This window comes from Sporobolomyces koalae (assembly GCF_050403365.1).
Source record: "Sporobolomyces koalae JCM15063 DNA, S_koalae_JCM15063T_v1_ctg15, whole genome shotgun sequence".
In the NCBI taxonomy this organism is placed as follows: domain Eukaryota; kingdom Fungi; phylum Basidiomycota; class Microbotryomycetes; order Sporidiobolales; family Sporidiobolaceae; genus Sporobolomyces; species Sporobolomyces koalae.
In genome coordinates, this window is record NW_027481756.1 from 156,000 (window position 1) to 171,520 (window position 15,521).

At 54.3% G+C, this 15,521-nt stretch overlaps 6 protein-coding genes across 6 annotated transcripts; 2 read left to right on the forward strand and 4 right to left on the reverse strand.

Moving 5' to 3' along the window:
* Nucleotides 1–2,708: 2,708 nt before the first annotated feature.
* JCM15063_004564 (uncharacterized protein) lies at nt 2,709–3,755 on the reverse strand (the record flags this gene model as incomplete). Its single annotated transcript, XM_076678557.1, has 4 exons — nt 2,709–2,791; nt 2,871–3,470; nt 3,536–3,635; nt 3,714–3,755. 4 exons carry the CDS (start codon nt 3,753–3,755, stop codon nt 2,709–2,711), a joined length of 825 nt encoding a protein of 274 aa, XP_076534301.1.
* A 1,058-nt stretch (nt 3,756–4,813) lies between these two features.
* On the reverse strand, nt 4,814–5,648 carry RPL36A (60S ribosomal protein eL36 RPL36A; the record flags this gene model as incomplete). The annotated part of the gene is made up of 5 exons (XM_076678558.1): nt 4,814–4,839; nt 4,911–4,965; nt 5,160–5,192; nt 5,287–5,465; nt 5,627–5,648. 5 exons carry the CDS (start codon nt 5,646–5,648, stop codon nt 4,814–4,816), a joined length of 315 nt encoding a protein of 104 aa, XP_076534302.1.
* Nucleotides 5,649–6,299: 651 nt separating this feature from the next.
* JCM15063_004566 (60S ribosomal protein L6) lies at nt 6,300–7,048 on the forward strand (the record flags this gene model as incomplete). The annotated part of the gene is made up of 2 exons (XM_076678559.1): nt 6,300–6,707; nt 6,788–7,048. 2 exons carry the CDS (start codon nt 6,300–6,302, stop codon nt 7,046–7,048), a joined length of 669 nt encoding a protein of 222 aa, XP_076534303.1.
* A 611-nt stretch (nt 7,049–7,659) lies between these two features.
* JCM15063_004567 (DASH complex subunit DAM1) lies at nt 7,660–8,967 on the reverse strand (the record flags this gene model as incomplete). The annotated part of the gene is made up of 5 exons (XM_076678560.1): nt 7,660–7,701; nt 7,770–7,885; nt 7,977–8,088; nt 8,189–8,560; nt 8,632–8,967. The coding sequence occupies 5 exons, from the start codon at nt 8,965–8,967 to the stop codon at nt 7,660–7,662; spliced, it is 978 nt and encodes a 325-aa protein (XP_076534304.1).
* Nucleotides 8,968–9,293: 326 nt separating this feature from the next.
* On the forward strand, nt 9,294–14,120 carry JCM15063_004568 (uncharacterized protein; the record flags this gene model as incomplete). The annotated part of the gene is made up of 24 exons (XM_076678561.1): nt 9,294–10,130; nt 10,201–10,296; nt 10,387–10,429; nt 10,499–10,564; nt 10,642–10,855; nt 10,925–10,948; nt 11,020–11,155; nt 11,237–11,304; nt 11,383–11,429; nt 11,503–11,571; nt 11,645–11,735; nt 11,822–11,852; nt 11,935–12,021; nt 12,116–12,222; nt 12,292–12,367; nt 12,448–12,477; nt 12,627–12,723; nt 12,818–12,918; nt 12,998–13,107; nt 13,193–13,259; nt 13,333–13,428; nt 13,540–13,764; nt 13,853–14,038; nt 14,115–14,120. 24 exons carry the CDS (start codon nt 9,294–9,296, stop codon nt 14,118–14,120), a joined length of 2,910 nt encoding a protein of 969 aa, XP_076534305.1.
* A 231-nt stretch (nt 14,121–14,351) lies between these two features.
* MRPL22 (mitochondrial 54S ribosomal protein uL22m MRPL22) lies at nt 14,352–15,383 on the reverse strand (the record flags this gene model as incomplete). The annotated part of the gene is made up of 4 exons (XM_076678562.1): nt 14,352–14,602; nt 14,698–14,797; nt 14,869–14,973; nt 15,069–15,383. 4 exons carry the CDS (start codon nt 15,381–15,383, stop codon nt 14,352–14,354), a joined length of 771 nt encoding a protein of 256 aa, XP_076534306.1.
* Between the last annotated feature and the right edge of the window lie 138 nt (nt 15,384–15,521).

Consider the following 15,521-nt stretch of genomic DNA (forward strand, 5'->3'; position numbering starts at 1 on the left):
GACTGCTCGCTTGCGCCTGGATCATCCGCGCGAGCCAATTCATCGCAGGCTGTCGATCTCAACTTGCCGCTCCTTGGCGTCAAGCCGCCATGCCTCGCCGACTCGAGAATGACCCACTTCATCCAAGACAGTGAGCTTGAGTATCCGTCTCGTCCGCTTTTCGCTGCATCTGACTAGTTTCCTCCTGTGCAGGTGCGCTTCTGCAAGGCGATTAGACGTTCGCGCCAGTCATCCTGCGGTAGACAACCAGGAGCACTGTCTTGGACGAAGTAGGTAAATCTCGACTCGGCGAGGCATGGCGGCTTGACTCCGAGGAGCGGCAAGTTCTGGTCGACAGCCTCCGGATGAACTGGCTCGCGCGAGTGATTCAAGCGCAAGCGTGCAGTCGGATAAAAAGACTTGTCCGGCGGACCGAAGTTGTTGCCCTTGATCTGTCTTTCAAGGGTGGGCTGTTTGCCAGCCCATCGACCTCCATCATCTGCTCCGCCTCCTCCTTCGCCACCTCCTCCTCTGCCGAAGCCGCCACCACCACCATCACCATCCTCTCTTCTCGCGAAATTATGCGGTCATGGCTGACCGACAAGGTAGATACCTGCTGCCAGGGGTCCGATACGGACGTGCCAGTCGTAGAACGGGAAAAGGGCTCGTAGAGACGATCCCTGCTGGTGTGGAGGAATGATCGCCAAGTATTGCGGCTGTCAATTTTGCATCGGCTCGTTGGCTGGGCCCCTTCGAAAATCGTGATAGATGATCTTTTCGATGGGGATTCGATGTACCTTGACGAGGTAGCCAAGCACGACTTGTCGAACCTCCCGCATTACCTCTGGAATTAATACCTCGGGTCCGCCCGGACCGGTGATATGAGCGGTCATAGCGGACCGCCGGACAAGCGATTCCACCCAGATTTCTTTTGCGTTGTCGATTGAGGCGGCAAAACGCGCCAGCATCACCTCAAAACGGTACTCCTTGGCATGAACCCACCATGCCAAGCCGACTCGCGTTTCACTTCGTCCAACAGTGAGCCTGATTGTCCGCCTCGTCCACTTTTCGCTGCATTTGACCGCTTTCCGCCTATGCAGGTGCGCTGTTGCAAGGCGATGAGACGTTCGTGGCACTCGACACGACGGCTCGAGCACTTTCTGAATCGCTGGAGCAAGACGCTCTCTCTCTCCCAATCGTCGACCAGGCATACGCGACGGTCCTCTACTTTTCATGCAAGTCGCGGGGGAAAGAACAACAATGCGTCTGTGCATGCGGAGTTCGCCGAGCTTGTCGGCCACAAGGTCCCGCACTCGCGGAAGGGCAACGAGCGCATTGTCGCGAGCATGCGAACTGTTCAGTAGTGCAAATTCCGAAAAGACTTGCCATTGCTGACTGCTGCACGGTTCACATACTCGCGACGATACGCTCGTTGCGCTTCCGTGCGAGCGGGACCTTGTGGCCGAGCTACCGAACTCTGCATGTATAGATGCGTTGTTGTTCTTGCCGCCTTGACTCACGATGATCCGGCCGAGCGTTCCCTTTCTTGAAAAATGGAGGACCGTCGCACATGCCTGGTCCACGATTGGGAGAGAGAGAGAGCGTCTTGATCCAGCGATTCAGAAAGTGCTCGAGCCGTCGCGTCGAGTGGTGCGGAATGAACGTGAGCTTGAAGCGTTACTCAGCAGGGTTACAATCGCTTATAACCTGGGAAGTGCAGCTCGGGTGGGCGCGCGGTGTATGGTCGAACGCAAGGGAACAAACGATCACGCACAGGATCCAGCTCGCGAGAGAGCGGGGCTGTGCATGCTGAGATAGATCTGAAGAACGGGACGAACGAAGCCGGAAGCAGACGGGAGACCTGCCAATCGATTAAAAGTTGACTTGAGATGAAGAGAGAGAAGAGGGATCTACCCAGGTCGACTCTCCATGTGCTCCCTGCATGGGCGCGAGCCCAAATGTGAAACAATTCGCCGAGGACGAGTCTCGCGAAGGGGGTCAGTGCGAAAGGGGTGTTTGTGAGTGACGTCGGTCGCATCGTTTTTGGCGGACGCACGTGCTTGAGCTGGCTCGGTTGCAAGTAGGCCTTGCGGCGTATCATGCTCGCCCCTTGTCATTCGGAACGTAGTCCTGAAGCGTGCCTTCGTGTCAGCGAGAAACTACGAATTGGAAAGCTTGACGTACGGATTAAGCTCGAGACCATCTCGCAGTCACTTCTCGACATCTGCCTGTCTCGCACACTACTGTACCTACAATTCAGACCCTAGCGATCAACGGACTGACCATTGCTATCGTCGAAGGAGTGATACCAACTCCGAAAGGTGTCTGGGCTGACTCGCGAGCGTCCTAGTCGAGTCTTGTGATTCTTCGTTATCTCCAAAACCCGCAGGTCGTACTCAGTGGCGCTACGAGTGCGGAAGCCGATCGGAACTCACAGAGACTCGCGGCTGGCAGTACCCAAACACTGGGAGCGAAGCCGAGGCCGATCTCTCAAATAGCCGCAGACCTGAGCATGGTGGGAGGCAAAACACAACAGGGTACGATTCTCGAAAACGGACACGAGACGGGGGATACAGGAAGAGAGGGACGCCAGCCCAACACCGGTACAACGCATGACAGCAGCAGCACACGAGACGAGACGACACGATCGACCAACGACGGAACATTCCACGTTTCAATGATCGCGAAAATGGGCGCGCCGATGCTACCAAGAGGTCGCTGAAAGTCGCTTAGACGTGGTGCGAGACGTTGGCGGGGTTCTGGCCGAGAGCCTTGGCACGAGCCTCGAGCTTGGCAATCGACTTCTTTCCGCCTGAAAAAAAAAGTGAAAAGAACACAAGTCAGCGAACGTTGCGCGATTTTACGACTACCTCCCCAGTGATGACGCTTACGTAGCCCTCCTCCCCAATGTTGGCGGGTAGATTCGTACTTCTCAGTGTAGTTGACCTTGATAGCCGAGACGAGCTTGGCGAGCTCAGCCTTGTCCTCGGGCTTGACCTCTCCGAACGCGAGAACGGAGGCGGTCTTGCGGCCGACAACAGCACCGAGACGGGCCTTGCCCTTGACAATGGTGTAAGGGATACCCATCTTGCGGCAGAGGGCCGGGAGGAAGACGACGAGCTCGATAGGGTCAACATCGTCGGCAATGACGACGAGCGAAGCCTTCTTGGCCTCGACGAGCGAGACGACGTGGTTGAGTCCAGACTTGATGAAGAAGGGCTTCTTGGTCTCGTCCGACTTCTTGCCGTCGGCGAGGTCAGCCGCCTTTTGCTCGAGGCGGACCTTCTTCTCCTGCTTCGACTCGCCCTTGTACTTGTTCAAGAGGCGGAAGAGCTGAGTGGCAGTGTTCTTGTCGAGAACGTTGGCGAATTGGGCGATCGCGGGAGGGGTCTTGAGGCGCTGGTTGAGGATAACCTTTTGGCGCTGAAGACGGACGTACTCGGGCCACTTGACGAAGCGGGTGAGGTCAGTCGTGGGGCGGATCGATTGACCTGAATGCGAGAGTCAGGTCAGCGTGCAAGGGAAGGGGGAGGGTCGGCAAAGGTGAGAGACAAACCGATGCCGAACGACTTGGGGCGGGACTCGAAGAGAGGGTTGGTGGTCTTCTTCGAGGACTTGGTCTGGCCGGGGGCCTTAGCGACTTTCTTGGTAGGGGCCTGATCACGAATGGAAGGTCGAGTCAGGATCGACCACGCCAACACGGAACAAGGGGCAAGAGAGGCTTACCTGTTTACCGTGGAATCACGGACGGGGGATGGAGGGGAAGGGCAGGTCATTAAGATTCGTTCTCAGAGGAAACGAAGAGCTCTATCGAGGTCGTCTCCCCCTCGCAGAGAGGACGACCTCCTGCCAAAACCGGCGGCACTCCAAACTCCAGCCACAGGGGCGGACACCAAGCAGAGCTCGACGCTCGTGATGTACACAGAGACGTTCTGAGATGCCCATGAGAGAGCTGTCAAGTACAGTGTTGCCACTGTACTCGATCAGCCAAGAGGCGAAGAGTCGAAACTAACCACTGCAACGATCAAAGGGGGACACGGTCAGCATGCGGAGGACAAGCGGGCAGGATCATGTGCGAGGAGTGTGAGGTACTTTTAGATCAAGTGGTGGTAGTTCGTAAAGTCGGAGCTGCACGAAGAAGAAGACAGGAACTTGTGCCGGCGCGCAGAGGTTTTTTCACTTGCTCGAAAAAAAAAACGGAAGAGCTCTCCGCAATTGTAATCGGCATACATTTGCGCTGTTCTAATTGAGTCCAAGCTCTGTCTCACTTGCTGGTGAGCGGCTCAGTTGGCTGCCCGCCTGCTCAAGTCAGCCACAAGGGTCCAGTAGAGGCCTGACCAAAGAAAACGCTCTCGCATTGCGCTCGCGCGGAACTCGCTGAGGCGATTCTATAACCTGCGACAGCGCATAACCACTTCTTCACATCTGGACCAACGGACAGATGAGCTTTCATTGTACGCGTAAGCGATACGCAAAGCACCAATAGTATGTAGCAAGTTTGAATTTGCGTGAGACGAAAAGACGGGTGTTCACATCAATCGTCTAGGTCTGTCCAAATCTCTCTTGTTCTTTCAACCATCTCTCTACCGGTACTGCAACTCGATTTTTGGATGTTTTTTTCTGGGTCGCAACCAAACACAACCCCGACAGCAAAGGAACCTTGGTCCTTTCTCAATGTTCCTACTGCTTGAGGGTGTGGGTAGAATTCCATTACTCGACGCGAGACCCAAAGTGGAGCCGGACGGAAAGGAAGGGGGAATACAAGAGATAGGGACGGAGGAACGAGGGCGGGTACCTCCGCGAGGAGCGGTGTACGGAAGGGAAATCGACCCGTTTAGGCGGTGTGACGGCGCTGCTCGGCTGTGGGACAGCCACAAGACAGGCATGAGCGGATCAGAGCAAAAGAGAGACGAATTGGAAGCAGAACGCACCAATGACACCGGTGAGCTCGTCGACCTTGCGCTTGGCGCGGCGAAGGGTACCGAGCTGTTACGGTTGGAAAAACACATAGTCAACACCTGCACAGGTCTCGAGACCGGAGTTGCTCCATCGCGCGCTCTCCATCCTGCTGACTCCCTCTGCTCCCCACTTGGGTCTCGAGCGTGTTGTACTTGTCTGTCCTTCCCGTGGGATGTCTCTTGTGCGATGTATGCTCTGTGATACTCGAGTACTCAACGTACACGCTTCTTGGTCAGCTTGCGGGCCTTCTTGTCCTGTTTTTCCGCAATGCGCGCATACGCGAGAGGGCAAGTCAGCGGTCGAAATCATGGATACGCGAGAGACGGAGCGGGCGAAGTTCAAACGCACCTTGGAGTTGCGGATCAACTCCATGACACGCCTCTCGTAGGGGGCGAATCCAGCAACCTCCCGGACGATGCTCTTGACGAACGCAGAGCGAGCGGATTGCTTGCCCTTGCGGTTCGAGGGCTTGACAGCCTTGGGGATGGCAGTGGTCGGGTGACCCTTGTTGAGTCCCCAGGGGAGGTCTGTCGCGCGGGTCAACGGAGGGTCAGCAGGCGCGCGCGAGAGGCAGGCAGGCTCGCAGGAGGGATGCGAGCGACAGGCGCAGGCCTCGCTTTCGAGGGCGGACTGCGGCGCGCGGGCGGGGCTGCGGCGGCTCGACGGGGCAGGGCGACGGCAGACGTACTGGACCTAGCGACAGTGGACATCTTGAAGTGGAGCTAGACGACGAAGAAGCGGAAAGAGAGGCCAGGCGAGGGTGCCCGTCCCGCGCGCGAAAAAGCTTCGTTGGCAAAAAATTCGGCCCCCGAATCCGCCAGCGCCTTGTCGCCTCTCCTCTGTCCTCTTCGTCTGAGCACCGCCCATCCGTCCTCGTAAGCTGCCCCGTCAGAGCCTCCTCGACAGACCGCCTCGCCGCCTCCGCGCGCAGACCGGCCACCGCCGCCCAGTCGCAACGTCGATCGCTCGCCTCGCACGCAGTTCGCTCGCCTGCCAATCGCACTCGAACGCCTCGCGCAGGGTTGGAAATGGTCAGAGAGAAAGACAGGAATGGAACGAGACCATGCAGGAACGGTCGGCGAGACGAGACGAGACGAGAGATGCGGCTGCAGGTGCAAGTTGGTCTCGCTGTTCAGGACACTCGCGCTGACCTCAGGCTCTCTCCTTGTTCTCCTGCCGCACCCACCGCTCGCCCGAACGACCGCACACGCCGACGTCGAATCTCGCGCGCGCACCTTTGACTGTTGACCGCTTTTACTCTACTCTCTTTTTCCCGATCCGACTACGCTCTTTCGCCCCGCCTGCACCTGCACTCGCCCTCCCGCTGCTTCAACTTGCGATCTGTCGACTGTGAATATCAGATGGCCCGCAACTCCGACGTCTCGCCTTTCATCGGCAAGCTCTCGCGCAGCAAGGTCTACGCCAAGAAGGGCTTGTACAAGCGTCAGCCCAAGTCGGCCGCGCCCGCCGAGGGAGCTGCTGCCAAGGCTGAGGAGCCCGCGTACTACCCTGGAGACGACGTCCGTCAACCCAAGGTTTCGCGCAAGTCGACCAAGACTGCCTCGCTCCGCTCGACCATCACCCCGGGTACCGTCGTGATCCTCCTCGCCGGTCGATTCCGCGGCAAGCGTGTCGTCGTCCTCGGACAGCTCCCTTCGGGTCTCCTCCTCGTCACTGGTCCCTTCAAGATCAACGGTGTCCCCCTCCGCCGTGTCAACCAGGCCTACGTGATCGCCACCTCGACCAAGGTTGACCTCGCTTCGTTCCAAGTGAGTTTCGAGTGTGGAAGCTAGCGGGCAAACGATACAGCAAAAGACTGACGCGAGATGCTCTACGCTCATCTAACCAGCTCGACGCCAAGTTCAACGACGCGTACTTCTCGAAGGAGAAGACCGCCAAGCGATCTGGAACCGAGGGAGAGTTCTTCAAGGACGGAGAGAAGGAGAAGAAGGCGTTCCCTGCCGACAAGGCGGCTGACCAAAAGTCGGTCGACAAGGCCGTCATTGCCGCCGTTGCCGGAGTCCCCAACCTCTCCAAGTACCTTGCTGCCACTTTCGGTCTCACCAAGGGACAATACCCCCACCTCTTGAAATTCGTGAGTTTCGATTAGAAATTATCCTGCTCGAAGAAATGACTGACTCGGTCCTTCTATCTCTTTCTCTCGATGCTCTTTTCTCTTCCTACGTTTCTTCTTCTTTTTCCATCAAATTGTAGTAAACGAGTCGGTGCGGTATCTTGTGAGGACAGAGGAATGAACCGGGTTTTTCCCCCTACCCCAAAAACCCCTTCCCCTTATCCGAAAAACTATGTGATTTTTCTTGAACCAAAGTCGTTCTTGGCTTCTCCGAGAGATGAGAGAGACAGACGAGCGACGGAGGTATGTAGTTCCGCGATATCGTATTCGATGCGTCTTGGATCGAAACGGTAATCATGGTTCCAACTGGTAACTTTGTTCACGCGGCAACTACATCACTTGACTCAACCCAAATGAACTGAGTTGACAGGGTTTGACTAAAAGTAAGGTAATGCCGATTCAAGGAGAAACGAGAGAGTGCACAGAGAAAAAAGAGAGCATACTGTAGTTGCAAAAAAAAACTTCAAGTACGGGATCATAGCAAATTGACAACAGTTTCTTTCCAAAATAGCCCTGAATAAACTAATAAATATACATGCAATGGCCCCGCCCTACCGGAGCCAAATAGGTCAACGTCGTCGTCGGTTTCATCCGATCCTACTCCGGTCCAACTTGTAGACGTTGACTCCCTGTTTTGTGGATCCAGAATAAGTTTCTGACGGTTCGAACAGGAGAGCCAAGAATGAGGTGGGCTCACTTTGACGAGTCCTTTCGTAGCGACTTTGGCTCGTACGAGTGCCAACAAGACTTCGTTGATCCTGACTTGAGGGATCGCCGGGGTCAACGTTGCAAACTGTTTTGTGAGATCTCCAACTGATCGTAGGGAGGGAGTCAGTCCTCGTTGTTGCTTTCTTTGGCATCCACATGAGATGAGATGTGAAAACCAATAAAGAAGAAAACGCACGGCCTAGTCCGGTCGGGTGTTCCTTGAGCGCCCACAAGACTTTCTCACATTCGTTCCTTCGGTTCTCGCGCAAGTTGATCGGAAGTAACGGGAACACTGGATCAGCGAACGCCTGGTTTGCAAGAAAACCGAAAACATCAAGTCAGACTGTGTTCAGCTCAACCGCTCTCGTGCCTGTTGAGAAAAACGAGAAAGAAGTGATTGGCTCGTACCGCGATTTCTTCCTTCTTGCGACGAGTCATGGCGCCTGCAGCTGCGATCCCTCCTCTCCCTCTCCCTCGACCACGAGCGATCCCACTTGCTGCTCCTCCTCTTGCTCCTCCACGCGTAGTCGTCGTCGTCCTCGAGATGGGTTCGTGCGTGAAACTGTTCTCGTCGTTCGTGACAAACGTCGAATCTCCGACCGTCGCAGTACGATCTCCATCAAATTCATCTCCAGGAGTTGAAGGTCTTCGATTCGTGGTCGGTGCTCCAAACGTTTCATCCGAATCGTCTTGAGCTTCTTGACGCAAATGTTCGAGTTGCAATTCGTGTTCGAGTTGACGTCGTTCATGTGCGAGCTCGAAATTGATCTTGTTGGGAGGCTGAAATCAAAAGAGGCGAGTCAGCATCCGACTCGAAGCGGAAGATGGGGTAGAGATCCTCTCGCTCTCACATGTTTGAAATCAAACGTGTAACTGTTGATCCTCAACCCGTAGAGGTAACTCGCAAACCCTTCGTTGAACTGATCGAGGTTCTTGGCGAGATTCGCGGTCGCGTCCAGGTTCGCGCACAAGTCCGACACGGCATCGGACAGTTCGGCAAAAAGCGGTCCAAGGTGAGACAAGGTCGTCGAAGTAGTCGTCGTAGACGAGGTGGTTAATCGATCGGATCCATTCCCGCCGGCGAGGTGTTGAGTTTGCGAATGCGACAGTGACAGAGACCGCAACGAATGTGCACTGATTCGCCGCAACGGAGTTGTTGGTCGTGTCGAAGGTCGTGATTGTGACATGGGTCCGTCGGCTCCACGACCTGACAGATTGAGAACGCGATGTTTAGGAGATGAGAGCGCGTGTTGGTGGAAACTCTTTCAACCTTCTCGTGTCCCCTCACGAGATTGGGACTGTCCGAGGTCCAGTCAGTACGACAGAAGATCAAGGTCGCTAGATTTTGGTCTACCACAGGACAGGTCGTTAACTGCGCAAGAGATCGCGATCTCCGAAACGAGCACCGCCCTCGCGAATTTCACGCGGCGCGCGCAAGCCAACGGATCTCCCATTTTCCTTCCCGCTTCGCTTCGATCGCTTCGACTAGACTTCTGACTGTGATTGACTCGACATGTCAGGCTACGATCCTCCGTATCCGGTGTACCCGGATCCATCGCAACCGCAATACGCTGCGCCGAGTTACGATCAACACCCGCACCAACCGCCTTACGACCCTTACGATGGCCAGAGCGCAATCGTCGACCACGACGGGCGAGCACCGGGTACTGCAGGCTACAGCGACCCACATCAGTACCGCGACCACACTGGCGCACACCCGCACGACCCTTTCAGTAGCCCGGCTCCCGCTGCAGCGTACCCACCTCACCCAGACCCGTACGCGGTCCAGGGAGCACAGCAATGGGCACAACCTGTCCCCGATCCTCACTCGCAACAAGATTTGGGCGACTCGCACTACGCGAACGCTCCTCACCTACATTCGTTCGATTCCTCGAGCTCGTACCCGCATCCCCACCCGAACGATCCATTCGCGTCGCACCAGCACCTCGCACCCCACTCGTCGATCGGAGGACACCACGACCCGACCGATGACGAACCCGATTCGGCTCCACTCTTGCACGGTGCTCCCCACAACCGATGGTCGACCACCACGACCGGACCCGCACCGGGTCAAGCCGACGCTTCGTTGGGACTTCCGGGAGGGTTCGACCCGACGCTCATGGGCACAGGTCATCAGCCCGGGTACTACCCAGACGATCAACCGATCCCGGTGCAGTACGGCAGCATCCCGAAACGACAACCTCGTCGATACAAGACGGTCAAGCGAGTGCAACTGTACAACGGCAATCTGGTCCTCGATTGTCAGGTTCCGCCGAAACTGTTGGAACGCGTTCCGAGGAAAGACGATCGCGAGTTCACTCACATGCGCTACACGGCAGTCACCTGTGACGTGAGCCATCTTCCAGGTCCCCTTGATCTGACCTCCGAGTGTAGCACTGAGTCATTTCTTTCGATCACAGCCGGACGAGTTTCTCAACGAGAGGTACTCGCTGAGGCAGATCCTCTACGAAACACCGAGACGAACCGAGCTCTTTATCGTTTTGACCATGTACAACGCAAGTCCTTTCCCCTCCCGAAGCTTTCTAGCTCGTCCTGTTCCGACCTCTGACTTTTTTTCCTGCGTTGGTCTCTTTGTGGATGTACAGGAAGACGAAGTTTTGTTCTGTCGAACGATGCACGGAGTCATGAGTGAGCTTTCAAAGAAGTCGATTCGAACGACGACATCCCTGCTGAGTTTTATCTTGGTAATGCTCGCAGAGAATATTCAGCACCTGTGTGAACGCAATCGCTCAAAGACCTGGGGAGCGGATGGGTGGAAGAAGGGCGAGTCATTCTTGTCTTCACATACGCCTCTGGATGGGAAGGAAGAGCGTCGATCTGACCCAAACGTCCTTTTGCAGTGGTCGTTTGTATCGTTTCGGATGGGCGTGCCAAGATCAACTCTCGCACCTTGTCAGTCCTCGCGGCGATGGGAGTGTACCAAGACGGAGTCGCCAAGAACGTCGTTGCGGGCAAACCCGTCACAGGCCATTTGTACGAGTACACGACTCAGGTCTCGATCGATCCCGACCTCAAGATGAAGAGTGCCGAGAGAGGGATCGTGCCTGTTCAAATGTAAGAAAGAGTCCTTTCATTTCGAGAGCCGATCTGGAGATTGATCTTTGTCCTTCCCACTTTCGACAGCTGTTTCTTGCTCAAGGAGAAAAAGTCACCTCCGATTCCCCAGTTTGAGATCCTCAGGATCTGAAATCTGACGAGCTCCCTTCTTGTTGTAACAGTGCAAAGAAGATCAACAGTCATCGATGGTTCTTCAACGCGTTTGGCCCCATCTTGCAACCGAACGTGTGCGTCCTCTTGGACGTTGGTACACAACCGGGTCCAACCTCGATCTACAAACTGTGGAAGACCTTCGATGTACGGTTGCCCCAAAAATCTTTCAATCTCGGGGGAATCCTTTGTTTCGTTACCTGATGCTTGGCTGTTTGACATGATCAGCTCAACTCGAACGTCGGCGGAGCGTGTGGTGAAATTGTTGCGCTCAAAGGGAAATACTTCCGCAACTTGTAAGTTTGTTGGCCTAAATTATTGAGCAATAGCCGCAATAGTCACTGAATCTGCTTGTTATCTCTGTGTCCTCTCAGGCTCAATCCGCTCGTTGCCGCTCAGAATTTCGAGTACAAGATTTCAAGTGCGGCCATTTCTCTTAGGAAACATACTTGACCGATCGAACTGATGTCACCGAATCGATTTGCTCGACGCAGACATTCTCGATAAGCCTCTCGAGTCGATCTTTGGATACATCACGGTTCTACCCGGAGCCTTCTCTGCCTGTTCGTCCTAAACTTCCCCTCTCCCGAACCAGCTCTTTCGTATCCTGACGAAACTTGTTCAATCTATCCCCAGATCGATATATCGCATTGCAGAACAATGACAAGGGAGAAGGGCCACTCAAAGAGTACTTCAAGGGCGAAACGCTTCACCACTCGAACGATGCGTGAGTATCCTAAGCGTCTTGTGTGCTCTTTCCGCCCGTACCAGTCAGACCTGACGATCGCGCTCCTTTCTTTCCATCGATGTCAGCGATCTGTGGACGAAAAACATGTACCTCGCGGTACGTAGCGAAAAACTTGGAAGATGGGCTGTCTTTCCAGGATCACTGATATTTAGAGGTTCTGCTCTCGACGGTCCAACAGGAAGATCGGATCTTGTGCTGGGAATTGGTTGCGAAACGAGGCTCGGCATGGCTGTTGCACTACCAGAGATCCGCTTATGCCGTCACCGTAAGTCCTTGCTTTCTCTCTCTTGTGATCGATAAACGCGTGCCCTCGTAACTCTTTCGAGGAATGATTTATGCAACTTGCTTGGATCCAACAGGACGTGCCGGACGGAGTTGCAGATTTGATCTCGCAGCGTCGTAGGTGGTTGAATGGATCGTTCTTCGCGGGCCTGCACGCAAGTTACCATTTCGGATACATCTATCGGTAAGTTATCACTCGGCCACCTTGTTTTCTGCTTTCCAGACCAAGCTTCATTGAATTCTGCATATACAGGTCGGATCATACAATTTGGAGGAAAACGTGGTTGCACGTCGAGTTGCTGTACCAAACTTTCCAACAGTTGTTTGCGGTGAGGGTTTCCTTTTTCCGAAAGTGGTCGGTGTATGTCTCGATTATCGCGGTTGTCTGATCTTGTCCCGCGGAGAACAGTGGTTTGCGTTAGCAAACTGGTACATTATCGTCAGTCTCTCTTCTCTTCTCTCCGATTCTTCTCACCATACTGACCTCATCTGATCTTGCGCGAGGAAACTTAGTTCGTGAGCTATATTCCCGAAATTGTCGAGTTGCTAACAGGTGTTCCAGAAACTGATTGTGTTTGCAATTCGCAGCGTATCCTCACCTCTTCACTCGCCGACCCTTCGTTCAAGATCACTGGGATCCGATACCTCAATATCACACTCGAATACGTCTACCTCGGTGCTCTCGGTGAGGGGGTTTTGGTCTTTCTCCCAGGTAAAATTAGCGATTCATGACTGACGGTCAATTCCTGGGTTCTATTGCACCTCATTCGATGAAACAGTCTGTTGTTTCTTGCTTGCGCTCGGAAATCGACCTCAAGGTTCGAGAGGAATGTACATCCTGATCATGTCGCTATACGCTATCATGACCGTCTACATGCTCGTGCGTTGTTTTCATTCTCTTTTGGGACGTCCATATCGAGCAACAATGGCTGTACTGATCGAATGTGTCACACTATCAGATTGCTGCGGGAGTCATCACGTACTACGGAGTCGAGAATGCGAAAGACGCGATCGAAGCGGATGGAGGCAAATTCTCGGTCGGTGCCGTGTTTGGCAACGCTACATTCAGGTGGAGCCTCTTGCAATCCTTTCTGGACCAAGGACGTAGGCTGACACGATCCCTTTGTGCGCGCTTGGGACATGGTCTGCGATAGAAATATCATCATATCGATGGTTTCAACCTATGGGTTGTACTTCTTTGCGAGTCTCATCTTCTTTGACGTGAGTCCCGGGTGCTTTCTCCTCGAGAGAGAATGACGGGACTGATTTCCGTTTTGGTTTTGTACGCCAAAAGCCTGCACACATGTTTACGAGCTTCTTGCAATACTTGCTCCTCGCGCCCTCGTGGATCAATGTCATCAACGTCTACTCGTTCTGCAACGTCCAAGATGTAAGACTGTCATCCATCCGGTTCTTTGACTGCTCTCATCCAGTTCGCAGCATGCCAAAAGCTGACCACCTTTTTCCCGTTGCACCGTCGGATCGATCGGGCTCCGTTTAGGTGACTTGGGGTAATCGACCTGAAGAGAAAGTATCGAACGATCTCGGTGCCGCTCCCGCTTCGCAAGGAGGCAAGGTCGAAGTGGCCGTCCCGAGTCACGAAACCGATATCAACTCGGCATACGATGACGCGTTGCACGTCTTGAGTCAGAAAGCTGCGAAGGAAGTGAAGGTGATCGACGACGAGACTCGCATGACGGACAGTTACCGAGCGATTCGAACCAACGTGAGTTCCATCTTGCGCTCTTCCTCTCTCTCTCCTTTCATTCGATCCGTCTGACGGAGCTTTCATTTCTCTTTTCTTTTCGGAAAAGGTTGTGCTCGCGTGGACGCTGACGAACGGAGCTTTGGTCGCGGCAATCTTGTCGACTTCGGCCGGAGACACGCTTACGACGACTCGCACGAACGTGTACATGGCGTTCCTCCTGTACTCGGTTGCTGGACTTGCAGCGTTCAGGTTCGTAGGATCGACCGTGTACAGCATCTTCTGGTTGTTCCAGGTAAAACCTTTGCCCAAAATTCCCGTATGAAGACGGCACAGCAACGAAAAACTAACGAAAACCCGTCTCTCAACAGAACTAGAGGGATGATCTGCACATCTTTCAAGGTGCACCGTTGTATGACTGGAAACCTCACATTTGTGATCACGACACTTTATCCCTCAACGATTTCTTTGTTTCTTCGTTCTTCTCACTGCTCGCGCTATCATGGTGTAATCTACCGGAACGATTGCTGCTCATCGTGGAGGAAAGAGAGACGAGAGAGTGCTTTTGATTAGGCATCGCGTTCGGGATCTCCAGATGTGCGCTAAAGCTACCACTTCCATTGTCCGACTCCGGCATTGATCAAAGGTTTGCTGTTTCCAAACTCGGTCCCTTGAGTCAACCCTCTCAGACTCTGCCTCCACTGGTCCTGTTTCCTCTGTCGTCGCAACTGTTCCTTTGTTTCGCCTTCAGCCAACAAGACGTGCAGTTTCGAAGACGGGTGGTGCTTGATTCCGTGTCGACCTCGACCTTTGATGTCTATCCTCGCGATCGAAGGTCCCTGCGTAACCCACGATTGAGCTACGAGTCCGGAAAGCATGTAAAAATCAGTGTCCTGTCTTTCATTCTCTTGAACTGGTACCGATGGGGGTACGTATCAAGGAAAGTATTCGTACCGATCACGAGTTTTTCGCGTTTGAGTCCTTTCGCGATCGCGTGGTCTCGAGCGAGCGCAATCATCGAGAGTAATCGAGGAGCTTGTTTCTTTTGAGTAGCCTGATAAAGGGGGAACAACATCAGTAAAAGACCTCCCGATTTCACGACGAGATATGAAGAAAACGACGAACTTGAAGTTGCAAGAGCGCCTCATCGGCGGTTCGACCTGCGACTAGTCGAGCCAGGTCGTTCAATTTGCGCTTCGAAGTCTTGAAGTTGGCCGTAGACGATTTGTGCTGGTGACAATGGGACGGCGATCAACACCAAAGTTAGATTCTCGAGCCTTTCTCCCGCAGCATGTTTTTGATCGCCAGGAGACTTCAGAACGTACAAAGGTGGGTTGCTTGGTCTTGAAGTGCGGTTGCGACTCTCGAGCGAGAGCGACCTGTTCCTGTTCGACAACTTGATCGAACAAACCTTTCGGTTGTTCCTGCACTGTGTTGACTGCAGAGTCCGCACTCGCATTCGATCCTGATTCGTTCGTGGCAGCATCCTGTTCCTTTTTGCGCCGTGGGAACATGTCCCGGATCGACGAGAGTGAGAACGAAGCATGTCGGCGCTGCGAAGACAGTGTCGATCGGGGCACTACTGGGAGCGCCCGTGACAGTGTGTGAAGGGTTTGAAGTGCCGAGCGCGAGGACTGCATGCTGGGCGAGCGCGTTAGGGCGAGAGACAGGGACGATTGGTGTCTCGTTCGAACGCGCGCCGGCGGCCGTCGCTAAATGTACAGCAGTTTCTCTGAAATCGTCGCGCCGCAACCTGCATGCTTCAGATCAAGAATAGA